This window comes from Macrotis lagotis, chromosome 5, assembly GCF_037893015.1.
Source record: "Macrotis lagotis isolate mMagLag1 chromosome 5, bilby.v1.9.chrom.fasta, whole genome shotgun sequence".
NCBI classification, from domain to species: Eukaryota; Metazoa; Chordata; class Mammalia; order Peramelemorphia; family Peramelidae; genus Macrotis; species Macrotis lagotis.
Genome location: NC_133662.1, coordinates 258,956,930 through 258,974,054, shown reverse-complemented (window position 1 = coordinate 258,974,054; position 17,125 = coordinate 258,956,930). Strand labels below are relative to the sequence as shown.

At 43.2% G+C, this 17,125-nt stretch overlaps 1 protein-coding gene across 8 annotated transcripts in view; it reads right to left on the bottom strand.

Annotated features, from left to right (window-relative positions):
* DGKG (diacylglycerol kinase gamma) overlaps positions 1-17,125 on the bottom strand; it is a 281,695-nt gene that overhangs the window by 46,497 nt on the left and 218,073 nt on the right. For all 8 annotated transcript variants that reach the window (XM_074189542.1, XM_074189543.1, XM_074189550.1 and 5 more), the window contains one exon: positions 7,746-7,836. In XM_074189542.1, coding sequence (XP_074045643.1) covers positions 7,746-7,836 — 91 coding nt within the window. The remainder of the gene's footprint in view (positions 1-7,745; positions 7,837-17,125) is intronic.

Sequence of the window (17,125 nt, the reverse complement as noted above, 5' to 3'; positions counted from 1 at the left end):
ATATGGACATTCACCCTCACGTTCTACACAGATGAGCACGCTGGCATTATTCATTCTTACACATATGTGTCCAAATGTATATTTATGTATCTGAATAGTACTGGGGAAAGGGGCGTCTGGATCTATTATTTCATCTGCATTGAAGAACTCCTTAGATGGAAACTCCCTGCGGCTGAGCTGACCAGCCCTTACTTGATCCCATGATTCCCCCCCTCAGTAAACTCCAGTGACTCCCTATTCCCGTCAGCAAATACAAAATGTTCTGATTGGTATTTAAAGTCCTCCCCTCCAACATTTCCCTTCTTATACCCTGCTTCCCAGTATGTCCCCTTGGATCCCATGATGAACCTCCTGATTATCCCACCTATAAGACCCTCCATCTCTCAGCTCTGAGCATTCTCCCTAGTCTTCCCCTAGGCCTGGAATCCTCTTCCTCCTCCCCTGTGCCAGTGAAGCTCCCTGGCTTCCTATAAATCTTAATCAAAATCCTGCCCAATCCTACTTCATTCCTTTGCCTTCCTTTGGATTATTTCTTATGTGACTCCAACATAACGATGCCATTTTGGCCCTCTTTGTCTACAAAGGAAAATAACCAGTTAATCTTGCAAGTTGGTTGTATTTGATTGCATGTTGTCCACTCCATATCCCGCCCCCCCATTGGATTGTAAGCTTCCTGGAGGGCAGCTAGGTGGTGCAGTGGATAGGGCACTGGCCTATCCAGCCTATCCAGCCTCAGACACTTGAGACTAGCTGTGCGACCTTGGGCAAGTCTGTTATTCCTGATTGCCCCACCATCCAGGGCCATCTCCAGTCAGCCTGATCCATCTCTGGTCATTGACCCAGATGACTATGGAGGAGAAAGAGAGGCTGGGGAATTAGTAGCGCCCCCCCCCCCACTCAAATCCAATTCACATGCTTGTCATGGCATCACCTCCCTGAGGTCATGATCTTCTTTGAGAATAAAGGACAACAGGGCAGGGGTTGCCTCTTGGCTTTCTTTGTGTCTCTAATGCATATAGTAGGTTCTCAATAAATGCTTATTGACTTGAATTGAGTGTGGAGACATCAGGTGACTTGTCAGGATGGGTTAAAGGAATCCCGATCACTTGGTGTCTGTTTAGCAATACTCCTCCTGTATGATTATGTATGTGTGTGTCTCTGTGTGTGTGTTCATGCATTTTTGTGTTTTGTATAGGCCTGCATACATACATGGCGGGGCACATGTATTTTATGCACATGCAGAGGAAGTTGCATGTAAACACATCAAACACACGTATAGTTGTCATGCATGTTGGTGTGTTTTTATATGTATGTGCATGTGCATGTATGTGTCTATAAAATAGATTTAAATCTTAACCAGCCAATCCACAAGTATCCATCCAGTGTTCACCCTGTGCCAGGTGCTTGATCAGCATCTGGGATATGACGGGCCTGCCTTTCAATTCTCCTGAGGGATCAGGCCTATTGATAAATAACCAGGCCTTCGGTGGGGTACGAAGGCAGAGGGCCCATGGCAAAGCCTGTCTCTGATGAATGTTCATGACTGGGGTGCCATTGGGCAAGTGACTTGGTCTGGTTGAGCCTCAGTTTTTGCATGTCAGGTGAGGTGGTTGGCCTGGTCCAATTCTCCAATTCTAGAATGCAGTAATCACCACCACCAGCCCTGCCCCCAATGACCATGGGATTAAAAAATTATAGAGGGATCTTTTGTGGTATGCACAGCATTAGCAGCTTGGAGCATTAAGAAAGGCCTCTTGAAGGAGGTATATTATATACTATTTAGTCCCTGGGAAGAGCCAAGGAAAGAATTTCCAAAATATAGGAAATGATCTATTTTTTTAAGCAGTCTGCCACACTTTTATTAGTGTTTCTCCACTATGATTTATGTCATGCTGTTCCTTCAGGCCTGGGCTCCTTTTAAAAATATTTATTTCAAAATTGTGGTGGGTTGGCTAGAGGATCAGGCTTGGAGTCAGAAAGATTTGAATTCAAATCCAGATTCAGATATTTACTATATGACCCTGGGCATGTCACTTTATCCTGTTTGCCTCAGTTTCTTCATCTGTCAAATGAGCTGGAGAAGGAAATGCCTAACCAATCTAGTATTAAATACATTTTTAAAAAGACAAGTCAGTTAAACAATCCATGTCCTAGATAACAGACTTGGTGTCAGAGCAGCAGCTGATCTGCATTGGGGGGGGTAGAAGATTCCTCTGTGAGGTGCCCTAGGGCATAGCAATCATTCATCCGGCCTATAAAACCTCACCAAGATGAGCTAGTTTGGTGATTTCCCAGGGCAGGCATTTCATCTCCTGGTGCAGATGACAATCCTTCCTGCCCCTGCTCTACAGTTCTCATCCTCCCTTTTTCACAAACGCTCCCCAAATGGATCTCCCACCATTCTAGGGGACTTCCTCAGAAGCTTCCAATGTCCTAGAGGTACCCAGGATACCCTCGGGCCAGCCATGCATCTAGCCAGTCCCAGAATTCTGCTGAGAGAGAGCCTCATGGCGGAGGCTCCTTCTACACTACTCTCTCTTCTGCCCTACTCCCTACTCTCCCTGACCTCATTAGCACTTCTCTGGGGGGGGTAACATTCAGGGGACCTCACATCTTTCACCCCCAGCCCACCCCTGCTCTTCATTTTTCATCTCTAGAGTCCCTTGGGCAAGATTCAAATCCATCTGGAAAAATTAACTGTTTTCTCAACTCCTAAGTGGGTACCCCTCCTGTCTGCCAGCCTGGCAGCCTGCTTTCTCACATGATTTCCCTTTTTCTTTTTCCTTACTCTTTATGGATAGAGGCTCAAAAGGATTGTTATTGGGAGATAGAGATAACAGCAAGTTTACCCAGAACTGCTCCAATGGCCCACCACACACACACACACACACACACACACACACACACACCTCTCCTCTATTTCTTTCTCTCTCTCTCTCTCTCTCTCTCTCTCTCTCTCTCTCTCTCTCTCTCTCTCTCCTCTCTTTCCTGCTGTGTGTGGTGAAGCATGAATCCTTAGCAGAGACTAAAAAAAAGGGGCTTGTTTTTCTTTCTGTTCTGAGGCCTCTTTCTAAATAGTCCAAATAATTTTTCTTATGGGATTCAAAACTGGCAGAGGGTGGCCTAGTGATGTATTGAGTATGAGTGTGTGTGTGTGTGTGTGTGTGTGTGTGTGTGTGTGTGTGTGAGAGAGAGAGAGAGAGAGAGAGACAGAGACAGAGACAGAGACAGAGACAGAGAGACAGAAAGACAGAGAAGAGAGAAGAGAGGAGAGACAGAGAGACAGAAAGACAGAGAGAAGAGAGAGAGACAGAAAGACAGAGAAGAGAGAAGAGAGAGAGACAGACAGACAGAGAGAGACAGAGAGACAGAGAGACAGAAAGACAGAGAAGAGAGAAGAGAGAGAGGAGAGAGAGCGAGAGACAGACAGACAGAGAGACAGAGAGACAAAAAGACAGAGAGAAGAGAGAAGAGAGACAGAGAGAGACACAGAGAGAGAGACAGAGAGACAGAGAGATGGAGAGACAGAGAGGAGAGAGGAGAGAGGAGAGAGAAGAGAGAGAGAGAGAGAGAGAGAGAGAGAGAGAGAGAGAAGAGAGGAGAGAGCTAGCAAGAGAGAGAGACAGAGAGAGATAGACAGACAGACAAAAAGACAGAGAGACAGAGAGAGAGACAGAGAGACAGAGAGGAGAGAGGGGAGAGAAGAGAGAGCAAGCGAGAGAGATAGAGAGAGAGAGACAGAAACAGGGACAGAGAGAGAGCGTGCGCGTGCGCGCGCAAGAGAGAGAGGAGAGAGCGAGCAAGAGAGAGAGAGAGACAGACAGACAGAGAGACAGAGAGACAAAAAGACAGAGAGAAGAGAGACACAGAGATAGAGACAGAGAGACATAGAGGAGAGAGGAGAGAGGAGAAAGAAGAGAGAGCACGAGAGAGAGACAGAGAGAGACAGACAGAGAGACAGAGAGACAAAAAGACAGAGAGAGAGACAGAGAGGAGAGAGGGGAGAGAAGAGAGAGCAAGAGAGAGAGAGAGAGAGACAGAAACAGGGACAGAGAGAGAGACAGAGAGAGACAGAGAGACAGAGAGATGGAGAGACAGAGAGGAGAGAGGAGAGAGAAGAGAGAGAGAGAGAGTGAGAGAAAGAGAGGAGAGAGGAGAGAGGAAAGAGGAGAGAAAAGAGAGAGAGAGACAGAGAGAGACAGAAAGAGAGAGGAGAAGAGAGAAGAGAGGAGAGAAGAGAGAGCGAGAGAGAGACAGAGGAGAAGAGAGGAGAGAGAGAGAGAGAGAGAGAGAGAGAGAGAGAGAGAGAGAGAGAGAAAGAGAGAGGAGAAGAGAGGAGAGAAGAGAGAGCGAGAGAGAGACAGAGGAGAAGAGAGGAGAGAGAGAGAGAGAGAGAGAGAGAGAGAGAGAAGAGAGCGAGCAAGAGAGAAGAGACAGAGAGAGACAGACAGACAGAGAGACAGAGAGACAAAAAGACAGAGAGAAGAGAGACACACAGAGAGAGACAGGGAGACAGAGAGGAGAGAGAAGAGAGAAGAGAGAGTGAGCGAGAGAGAGACAGAGAGAGAGAGACAAAAAGACAGAGAGAGAGACAGAGAGACAGAGAGGAGAGAGGGGAGAGAAGAGAGAGCAAGCGAGAGAGAGAGAGAGAGAGAGAGAGAGAGAGAGAGAGAGAGAGAGAAAGAAACAGGGACACAGAGAGAGAGCAAGAGAGCAAGAGAGCGAGAGAGAGAGAGAGGAGAGAGGAGAGAGACAGACAGAGAGAGGAGAGAGCGAGCAAGAGAGAGAGACAGACAGACAGAGAGACAAAAAGACAGAGAGAAGAGAGACACAGAGATAGAGACAGAGAGACAGAGAGGAGAGAGGAGAGAGGAGAGAGAGAGACAGAGAAGAGAGAGCGAGCAAGAGAGAGAGAGACAGACAGAGAGACAAAAAAGACAGAGAGAAGAGAGACACAGAGATAGAGACAGAGAGGAGAGAGGAGAGAGAAGAGAGAGCACGAGAGAGAGAGACAGAGAGAGACAGACAAACAGAGAGAGAGACAGAGAGACAGAAATACAGAGAGGAGAAGAGAGAGAGAGAGAGAGAGAGAGAGAGAGAGAGAGAGAGAGAGGAGAGCGAGCAAGAGAGAGAGAGACAGAGAGAGACAGAGAGAGACAGACAGACAGAGAGACAGAGAGACAAAAAGACAGAGAGAGAGACAGAGAGGAGAGAGGGGAGAGAAGAGAGAGCAAGCGAGAGAGAGACAGAAACAGGGACAGAGAGAGAGACAGAGAGAGACAGAGAGACAGAAATACAGAGAGGAGAAGAGAGAAGAGAGAAGAGAGAAGAGAGGAGAGAGAGAGAGACAGAGACAGAGAGACAGAGAGACAGAGACAAAACTGCATTTCTGGCAAAGGGTCAAGCCCAGTTGGAGGAGGACGGAGAAGACAGAGGTTGTGTCGGGCATCAACCCCAGCTCCACCATTCCCCCAGCCCCTGCCAGTAGATCTGCCTTCTCCACCTCATCCTTCTGTTCTGCCATGGCCCTCTCCTGCTTGCCCCAGCTCTCCCAATCAGTAGATTGGAAATAGAAGTGGGGGGGGCTCCTCCTCTCCCTGGCCATTCCTCAGCATCCTCCAGTCCACCCCCCCGCCCCACTCTCCCCCATGGCCTTTTCTTGGGGAAAGGTTCACTGGGCGGTTTCAGATGGAGAAATGGTCCTTGCCTATTGGTGCTTTGGTAACCAGGCAACAAGGGAGAGGCAGAGAGGAGGCCGGCAAGGGAGCCAGAGAGGACTTGGAGAAACCTTTGATTTTGGCTTTGATTCAAACATATCTTTTGGGAGGATTATTCCCTCTGGGCAATCAGTATCCACAACAAACAGTCTGGTAGACAGATCTGTGACCCCAAAAGGTTAAGAACCTCTGGACCAGACCATCTCAGAGGTCAATCTAAAATTAGTGCCAATAGATGTCAGCATCCCTTAAAGCTTTCTGATGAGGAATGGACTGTTGTTTTAAGGACAAAGGAAGCTAAAATACAGGCAGTGTGGCCAACTGGAGAGAGTGAGTGTCAGAATCAGAGGAGGGGTGGGTTCAAGAACCACCTGGGAAATATTCTAATATTCTGTCTGTGGGTCTGTGGACAGGTCACTTGACCTCTGGGGTATCAGGTCTTTGACCATCAATCTGCGCTGAGAGAGGAAATTTCCTCATTGGTGCTCCCTTCGCCAGGGAAATTACAGTGGGCCTCTGGGGAGACAGTCAAGAGGGTTGGCAAGGTCAGCCAAGGAGCAGCTTTATAAGCCAGATGTCCTGGGCAGACTCAAGGTGCCACCTCTTCAAGAGGCTACAGGTAGCTCAGAAAGCTCCAAGGAGTTAGAAGCCTTGGCTTCAGATCCATGCTCTGTGGTCCTGGAGAAGTCACATCACATTTCTTCCTTGGTAGAATGAGCCACTGGGGGCCTGCTTCCAGCTTCAAGTCTCTGCCACTGGGAGCCTCATGACTGTGATGAGGGGAGCTGCAGCAGAGTCAATGTGTCAGGGAAGCCAAGAGCATGGGTTTCCCACAGGTTGGGAAATAGCAAGGTCTCAACAGAGAATGATCCTGGGACCCTAGATCTAGAACTGGAAGAGATCTTGGATGCCATTTAGTCCAAACTCTTCAATTTATAGATGAGGAAACTGAGGCACAGAAAGGCCAAGAGTTTTGACCAGGGACAAAATTTGACCTGGATCTTCCTGATCCCATGTCTATTCACTACACTATGGCACCCAGAGCACTGGCCTCACTGGCTCTGTGGCTAACCATCAGCGTCTCCATGTCCTGTGCCATGTTCCCAGACTTCCATTCAGTTATCAGTGCCTGGTCACAGCCTTCACTCTAGGCACCCCAGTCACTACTCCCACTTGGCTGAGTGGAGTAGCCAGAAGACTGGATTATGTTAGATGCCATGATAACATGTCATAGCATAATATGGTATATTATTATTATGGTTAATTATATTATGTTATGTGACATATCACAATGGTATGTATTATTTTATATCACATTGTTATATTGTGTCATGCTATTATGCTTTATTATATTAAATTATCTATGTTATATTTGATATAGTGTATTGTTATATTTATACCATACTATGCTATATTATTGATCTGATCTGGTTCCATCCCAAATATCATATCAATCATCACGTCATATTATTATACTATTTTATATTGTACTATATTATAATTGTATTATACTATATTTTCAGTCCCATAATTTCAAAAATCTCCAATCTTATAGCATACCATACTTTATTATTTTAAATTATATGAATTGATTTAGTGTTTCAGAGCTTACAAGGTGCTTTTTGTAATGATCTCATCTGACTTTCATAACACCCAATCAATCAATCAGCAAATATTGATAAAGTAGATACACACTCTCTGTTGGGTGCCAAGGGAAACCCTGCCTTGCCCTGAGGAGCTTACTGTCTAGCCAGGAGAGACAATGCACACTCTCATAGTATCTAGCAATAAAACTAACAGATCAAGGATAATATGGAGGGCGAGGCACTGGTAGCTGTAGCTCAACAATGACCCTGTGAGGTAGGGGCTAAGAGGAAATAGAGACTAAGACAGGAAAGTCGCACTTTTCTTGAGAGAGAATAGAAAAATAAATTGCATGTTGGACTTGGGTTCGAATCCTGCCTTTGTTGGACTTGATGTCCAACCTAAGTCCCTTCTAGCTCTAAATCTGCAATGGCAAAGACTCACCTCCACCTCTATGAAGGTATGCAGCTTCTTGCAGGTTGAAGAAAAGGTTTCTGTTGTGCCAAATTCAAAGTACCACAGCCTATTCTTGAACCTGGGATGCAAAAATAGAGAAAAAAGTGGAGTTTATTCAGGACAGCCTTGACCTGCTCCTAGGTAGGTCCAGATGCTCCCAGGTAGACCCAGACACCTAGATCCTTTGCATTCATGGAGGGAATGATAGGCACTCATCAGGCTCCTCCTCATGAAAGCAATCTGGGACAGAGATCCTCTGCCCCTCCCCTAGTGACAGCTCCTGTCCTGGAGCTTGAAGTAGTGCATTTTTCAGCACAAAAGACTCCCATTTTATCATTAACCCAACAAATGTCCACGAAAGTTTCCATTATTATGCTTCTAGTGATGATTAGCGCACTACCTCACAAAGTTGGTCTTTTCATCTTGAGATAATTCTAATTATTATGAAGTTCCTGATTAAACTAGAGCTTGTCTTCTTTGAATTTGAACCTATGGATGCCATGTAATTTCTTTGAAATCAAAGCTGAATGAATCTAATTGATTAGATCTGAAGCAGGAGAGAAAGACACCAGCCCCAATTCTGACTCTACTGAATAAAACCATTTCTCTGAGCCTCATTTCCTCAGCTTTAAAATAAAAGAGCCAGACTAGATGATCTCTAAGGTTTCATTCTAGTTTGGAAAATGCTGTGGTTTTGATCTTTCTTGAATAGAGAGATCATCTTTGATTTCTTCTTTCACCAGATTAAATATTCAATTCAGCTCAATAAATTGATCAATCAACAAGTATTGTTTCCACATTGTGCCAATTTAAATTTAAAATTAAATTAAAAAAGGATAACAGTTCCTGCCCTCAGGGAACTTCCTTTCTATTGGGGAGCACACAAATAGGTGATGTTCAGTTACACAAGCTCCCTCCTCATCTTCCCCTGGGTATGCTTCAGGTCATTGATATCCTGCGGTCAGAACTGAACATAAGACTCTAGAAGGAGTTTGACCAAGGTATAGCTAGGAGACCCTCCCCCTCTCATCCGGGGCAATCAGCTTCTCTTCTTGCATCCTTATTGTATATTTGCAACAATGGTTTATGCACTAGAAGTGATATTAAGGGAGCTCATCGAGGAAAAGGGTCATTGGGAAGGAGGATATGGTTTGAGTAAGGGAAGCAGATGGGCAGTCCAAGGACTCTCCTGGGACCCACTGATTGTGATTCCCGAATGTTGGCGAGATCTGAGGAGGAGGATGGGGATTGGACCTCTCCTGGTAGCCTCCCAGGAGAGGAAACTTCCTCTACTAATGCAAGTTAGCACTTTCTCTGCAACCAACAATCTTTAGAGAGTGGCCTAGGCTGCTGAAAAGTTAACTGACTTGTCCAGTGTCATACAACCAGCCTAAGTCAGAAGCAAGACTTGAACCCAGGTTTAACTTGCTTCAAGGTCCACTCTCCCTCCATTATGCCAAGCTACCTTTTCTGGAAGAACATGAATTATATATTATATATAATACATGTAATAATAATATAAACATTATATTATAATATCTATGATATTAGTAACAATAAGAACTATTAAGAACTAATAAGAGCTAATATTTACTTAGAATTTGTGGACAAAAGACTGGATCTAAGACTTAGAAGATTAGTTTCTTCATCTGTAAAATGGGAATAATACCACTTACTTATCATGGTTTCTGGGAGGATCAAATGAGATAATATTTGAAGAATGTTCTGCAAATCTGGAAATGTTCTCTCTGACTCTGTTTCCTTCTCTTTCTATTTCTGTATCTCTTTGAATCTGTCTCTTCCTCTCTGGGTTTCTCTGTCTCTTTGTCTCTGTCTCTATGTCGCTGTTTCTCCTTCTCCTGGTCATTATTCTTATTATTTCTTGTTCTTACTTTAAAATTTGCAAAGCCCTCGATAAATATTCACGCATTTGTTCCTCTCAACAATACTGTGAGCTAAGTGCAATTATTATTATTTGTCCCTTTTACAGTTGAGGAAACTGAGTCTCACAGAGGTTAAATGATGTACCCAGGAAATTTCTGAAGCAGTTTTCAAACATTGGCATTCTTGACTACAAGAAGAAGACTATATTCATGGACTATGGCATGGGGTGGGTCATAATCTGCATTATTGGAAACGATGAGAAAAATGAAGGGATGGGAATATATTTTCACATTCATTTTTATGGCGACCATGTTCTCTTGTTGACAGAGAAATACTCAAATAATCAATGGACTTGTGATCTCATTGATTTGGAAGTTCCTTCCAATGCTACAACTCACCCCCCATCCATGCTTGCCCACTCTCATCCATGTTCTCTCATAGCTTCATCACTGGGGATCCCTTCCTAATTTTCTCTTGGAAACAATAATATTGTCCAGTCATTTTCCAGTCATATCTGACTCTCTGGGACCATACTGGAGAAGATTGCCATTTCCTTTTCCAGCTCAATCGACAGATGAGGAAACTGAGGCAAACAGGGTAAAATGACTTGTCCAGGGTCACACAGTAAGTGTCTGAGGCTAGATTTGAACTTTTCCTGACTCTGAGTCTAGCTCTCTATTCACCGCACCATTGAACCGCTTCAGGAAATTACAATATTGGCATATATATGTGTATATATAAAATAGTTATCATATGTTATATAATACATACATATCATATGATACAGAGATTACACTAAATTATATAATGCTGGCATATATATGAAATCTATCATGTCATGTCTATCACATGGGAAATAATTTTACATAAACCAACATTGCATACATATAATTTATTCTAAACTCAGCGTCACCAGAAAAACATTCAAAAACCACAAGTAAATTAAAAAAAAAGTAGATGAAATCAAAAGCATTTTTTGAAATGAAAAGCATACATTAACTTTAAGAAAAACTTGAGCAGAGACATCCTGTTTGTTTTTGTATTTCCTTCCAGAGTTTTTTCTTCTGGGCATTTCCTACTCTTCACCCACCCCAGATTTTGGCACTCTTCTTCTTCTTCTTCTTCCTATTTTTCCCCATAGTCATCATGTGTATGCTGTTGTTCACACTCTGCTTTCCTCACTCTGCCTTATTTTATATAAATTGTCTTGTTTTCTGTTAGCTGACATATTTGTCATTTCTTAGAGAATAATTCTATTTTATTCATCTATTACGATTCAGCTGTTCCCCAAGCCTTAGGAACATGTGTTACTTCTGTTGTTGTTTTGCTATGACAAGCAATGCTGCTAGGACTATTTTTATTAAATGAGGCCTTTCTTTCATTTTTTTCTCCCTATTAATAATATTCTGCCCTATAGGCCTGGCAGATTAATCACTGGATCAAAGTTTTGAGTATATGTTTAAGATAACTCTCCAAAAAAGATGGCATTGATCAATTCACAGCATTCCTCTATCAGAGTTTCACCACTTTGAACTTTTTTTTGGGGGGGGGGTTACAAGGCAGTGGGGTTAAATGACTTACCCAAGGTCACACAGCTAGGTAATTATTAAGTATCGGAGACTGGATTTGAACTCAGGTCCTCCTAGTTGCCCCTACTTTGAACATTTTAACAATAATCATTTGGGGCAGTTGGTAGCCCTGGAGTCAGGAGAACCTGAGTTCAAATCTGCCCTCAAACACTTACTAGCTATGTGATGCTGGGCACAACATTTTAAAAGATTGTTACTAATTTAGTGGGCATTATAAAGGGGCACCTCAGAGCTGTTTTCATTTGCAGTTTTCTGATTATTAGCTAGTTTGAACAGTTTTCAAAATCATTAACATATGTCTCTTATTTGATTACTTATCCATTGAAAAATGGATCCCACACTTACAAAATTAATGCCAATCGATTATAAATTTTTGGATGCCAAATTTTTATCATGAGTAATATAGGCAAAGATTTTCCTCAGATCTGTTTATTTTCTTTTTATTTTGGCTACATTGCCTTTTGTTGTTGTACAAGAATAGTTTAGAGTATCAAATCCAGCATTCAACTTACTTGTGGTCAGAGGCTGAGACTTTGGGAGTGGAAGAGCCCCAGGCCAGGTGTCAAAAGACCAGCTCTATCATTTGCTTACTGGCCCTGTGACTTTGGACAGATTACCCAAAAGCAATGAGTACTGATTTTCTCATTTTCCAAATGACTTCTCTCCTTACATTACAGGCTGTTTTAATTCTGAAACTAAAAGGAATTCAACCTTGGATTGGGATTTAAGAAAGTAGATTGGATTTACAGAAGGGTCACATATGACACAAATCATAAAAGTCAGGGTTATCTTTCCCTAGTGATTCATTGCTCTTTCTTAACTCTTCTCTTTCTCTCCAGAGGGCCAACATTTACCCAGCTGCCAAGTCCTGCTTGGAACCTGATTATTATCCTGCCCCCCTCTTTCTGTCACCTTTCACTTCTGTCAAACCTAGGACCTCCCCCACCTTTGACTTTCAATTTAGGAGAATTCTGACCAGTTTGCTGCTGACTCACAAGTTAAAGCTGTGTAACCCCAGGGAAAGGGACTTCCTGCCTCAGACACTTGCTAGCTGAGTGATACTAGACAAGTGCTTTAGTCTTTATAGGCCTCAGTTTCTCCCTCTCTAAATTGAGGGGGCTGCACCTTCCATTTCTAAGGCTATGATCCATGGTCCTATAACTTTTCTGTAGAGGGTTCCCAGTTTCTTCTTGGCTCAATATTGTCCTTAATGGGTTAACTTTTCCATTTGGAGATGTCTTAACAGGTCCTGGAGTCTTTGAATGATCTGATGGGAGAAAGCAGCAGCTTTCCTCGAGGCCAGAGATATGCAGGTAAAATGGATTTTCTTCTTCTCATCTTCTCTCTCTTTTCTCTCTTTCTCTCTCTTTCTCTCTCTTTCTCTTTCTTTCCTTCTCCTCTTCCTCCTCCTCTCCTCTAATCTCCTCTCCTCTCTTCTCTTCTCTTCTCTTCTCTTCTCTTCTCTTCTCTTCTCTCTTCTGTTCTGTTCTTTTTTCTCTTCTCTCCTCCCCTCCCCCTCTCCTCTCTCCCCTACCTTCCCTCTCTCCTCCTTTCCCTTCCCTTCCCCTCCTCTCTCTTCTACTCTCCCCTCCCCTCTCTGTACTCCTCTCCTTTTTCTTCTCTTTTCTCTTCTCCCTGTTCTCTTCTCCTCTCCTCCTCTCCTCTCCTCTCCTCCCTTCTCCTCTTTTCTTCTTCTATCTCCTCCTTTCCTCTCCTTTCTTCTCTTTCTTTTTCTTTCTTTCCTTCCTTCCTTCTTTCCTTCCTTCTTTCATTCTTTCATTCTTTTTTTTTTCTGTTGGTGAATTTGAAGGTTTTCATGGCCCTTAACACATCAAAAAACAAGCTGTCAGCAAACCAAGGAGAAATTCCCTCAAGCAAAAATTTCGAAAGTCATGAATGTCCGGCCTAATCCATGCCAAGCAAAGAGAATAAAAAGAAATGAAGCTGCTGAGTGGCCAGAAGGAATCCCAAAACAGAAATGAAAGTGACCTCAGCAACCATCTGGTTCATCTCATACAGAACTGGAGGGAATCCCTACTCTATTATCCCCAACCAGTGGCCATTCAGGCCCCATTGGAAGCAGTTTTCCAAGGAAGAGGTCTTCCTTCTCTCTTATGATAGCCCCCTCCCCTCACTTTAGGATAGAACGCATCATTTTTTTCTGGCATCAAGATGGAATTTGCCTCTTTTCAATTTCTACCCATCTCTTCTGGTTCTGCCCTCTGGGATCTGACCCCTTTCTATGACTTTTCAAAAACTTAAAGACAGTTATTATATCCCCTGTGAGTCATCTTTCCTCCAGGCTGAACAGGACTCTGCCAAGATTGCACATTTACATATAAAAGTATTATCAATTTCCCAAGAACTATTTTTTTTGTTGAATCCAGAATATTTTAGTTGAAGATGGAAGGACCTTGCTCCCATGGTCCTTTGGTATAATGAAAATTCTCTGGTCCTACTAGACCTCCTTTTGTGAAGGTGAATAGATAGAAAGGGGCATCGTTCCATTCCAGGAAATATCCCAAGGGCAGTAGGTGGTGCCATAGGGGTACAGAATGACAGACTTGGAGTCAGTAAGGCTCAACTTCCTAGGTTCAAATCTGACCTCAGACACTTACTAACTGTGTGACCTTGGGCAAATCACTTAACCCCACCTTCCTCAGTTTCCTCATCTGTAAAATGAGCTGGAGAAAGAAATAGCGAGCCATTCCAGTATCTTTGCTAAGAAAACTCCAAAAGAGGTCACAAAGAGTCACATGGGACTGAAACTACTCAACCACAATAACAAGAAAGAGGAAATATTCCTGATAAGCTCTGCCTAGTCATTCTTACCTGTTAGTGATGATTGACTGGTTCCAGTATGTAGTTTAGTTCAGGACTTTCTGACCCTTCTTGGGGAGACCAGGGCCCTCAGAGTGACCCCTAAACCTTTCCAGTTGCAAATGGGTCTTTTTGACCAGAACTTAATAATAATAATAATAATAATAATAATAATAATAATAATAATAATAATGATAAACACAGGGAGAGTAGCATGTTTAAACTTTAAATTGTACTATAAAACAATCAATTCTCTTTGATTTAGGTAGAATAGAATGAAATAGATTAAACAAGGAAGAATTATGTTTTCCATTTTTCTGCTTACTTCTCTATTCACTCACACAGTGGACACCCTACCTTGCCATTGCTTGTCTGGGCTAAGGTCTTCTAACTGGTCTCCCTGCCTGAATCACTCCTCACTTGAACTCATCTTCCACTCAGCAGATAGATTAGAAGTTCCTTGGGGACTTTTTCATTTTTGCCTTGCCAATCCCAGAGCCTGGTACCAGGGTAAATGTTTGCTTGCTTTATTGATTTGGGGGAAGATTCCATCTCACTGGGAAGAACCCTCCATGTGGGATAAGAGGTGATAGAGGAAACATTTAGAATGAGAAGAGGGGCTTTCAATCTCCAGTCCACCAGACACAGAAGACCCAAAAGACTCAGCTTGGCAGACACTGCTAACATTCATCACAACAAACAGTATGTTTGGGCAAAGTATGGGCAAAGAAGTGAAAGAGAGAAGAGGAGAATTCGTTTTGTTCTTCAATCGAGGGAAACTCCTCTGCCGATCTACAAGAGTCTGAGCTCCCCTGAAAGGGATTGTGGTTCTTTTTCTTCCCATCTCATGCCTTCAAAGAAAGCAGGGCAGAGAGGGAGACCATGTCCCCTCACACCACAGTGGAGGAGGTTTTAGGGTCCAAGAAAGACCTTGAGCCCAAAGCAGAGTCAGGAAGATCTGAGTTTGAATCCTGTCAGATTCTTCCTAGTTGTGTGATGTGAGGCAATGAGATCTGTAAAATGAGGGTCTCTAAGGTTCCTTCCAGCCCTGAATCTATTCTCTTATAATTCTAAATAGACTTGAGGGCTCAAGAATTCTCTGGTGGATTTATAGACATCCCTTCTCCCTGTCTCCCAGGGCAGTTAAGAGATACTGTGGATAGAGTGTGGGACCTGGACTCTAGAAGACCTGAGTTCATTTTTGCCTTGCCAATCCCAGAGCCTGGTACCAGGGTAAATGTTTGCCTCAAACATTTCCCAGCTAGGTAACTTTGACAAATCACTTCATCATGTTTGCCTCAGTTTCCTCGTATGTACAATGAGCTAGAGAAGGGAATGATAAGCTAGTTTGGCATTTTTGCTGAGAAAAACCCAAATGGAGTCATGAAGAGTTGAACACAACTGAACAACAGTCTCACAGAGTAGACATTCTTTCATCAACAGTAGCATCAAAAATAGATCTACGGGGGGAGGGGGCAGCGTGGCTAGGTAACACAGTGAATAGAGCACTGGCCCTGGAGTCAGGAGGACCTGAGTTCAAATCTGGCCTCAGATTAATAATTAATTAATAATTACTTAATAATTACCTAGCTTTGTGACCTTGGACAAGCCAATTAACCCCATTTCTTTGCCAAAAAATCCCCTAAAAATAAAAATAAAGGCTTCACCAATCAGTATTTGCCTTTAGAACTGATGTGTTGGTTAACAAGTGGTCCTTGATGAAGGGAAGAGCATAAAGACAGTTGGGGTGTCAGCTCGGAAAGTGAGCCAATGCTCTGTGTTGTAGATGAAGGGGCACTGGATTTTGGAGACAGGATGAAATCATACTTCTGGTACTTGTTGCCTAGGCAATCTTGGACAAGTTAGACTTCTTCAGCCTCAGTTTCCTCAGCTGTGAATGAGGGGATTGGATGAGATGGATCCTGAGGTCCCTTCTGCATTGAGACCTATGATCTTATATTACTTAACCTTCTCAGTTAAAAAATGAGACTACTAGACTATATGACCCCTTGAGGATCTTCTAGCTTTAGAACTGTGGCTTCAGGTTGCTGGGCCTCAGTTTACTCATCTGTGAAATGAATCTGTTGGGCTAGGTCCTTTCCAGTTCTAGGCTTACTACTTTGAAAGTCTCTCTCCCCTCCACACCACCAGCCACCAGAAAAGCCATTCTGCTTCTGAATTTGGCATTTGTCCATTTCAATTCCAGGATGGGCAATCACTGGCTTACTCACCCCACAGATGCTGGGAGGTCTCCCACAGGCGGCCAAACATTTTTTGGATGAAACTGTGCCAAAAATTTCTTAATGGTTTTTGGAATGCTTCCTTGTCTTCTCCCTCTGTCCTTTCTTTTCTTTTTCTCCTCCTGCCATCATCTTTCAATTGAGGATGACTAACCTTCTACACATTAGCCAGACCCTACTTGTCTGCTGTTGGAGAACTCACCACTGAGTGCTAACTTAAACCCACCCATCCTTTCCCTTTGGATCAGAGGAGCCTTGACTTGTGCTCCTTGATGAAGAGCAGAATCTAAAGACAGTTGGGGTGCCAGCTAGTGAAGTGGGCCGGTGCTGTGTGTATTTTTCTATATTCTCCTTTGGTTTAGCATTGACCTTTTCAATAGCGACCAGAACAACTCATTCTTTAAATTTGTATCCCCAACATCTAACACATTTTAGGTCCTTAGTAAGCACCTGTTGATTGATTTTTGAGGAATAGGACTTGGCCATGTTATTCCCCTGCTGAAAAATGCTTCATTACTTCCTGTTGTTTTGTGATAAAATTGGTCTAGCACTGAAATCTTTCCACAATTTCACTCTAACCTCCTTTTTTTGTCTTAGTTTGCATTATTCTCTTCAATTTGTCTCTATCCCTACATTACACACACACACACACACACACACACACACACATATATATATATATTTGCATAGACACATACTCACACATGTCTACATTCCAGTCAAATCAGACTAAGTAGTTGCTATCTCAGTGTGACCTTCCATCTCTCACCTTTGGATATTCTCTAAAGTCATGACCTCTCTCCTCACCTCTGACTCTAGTATCCTTACATTCCTT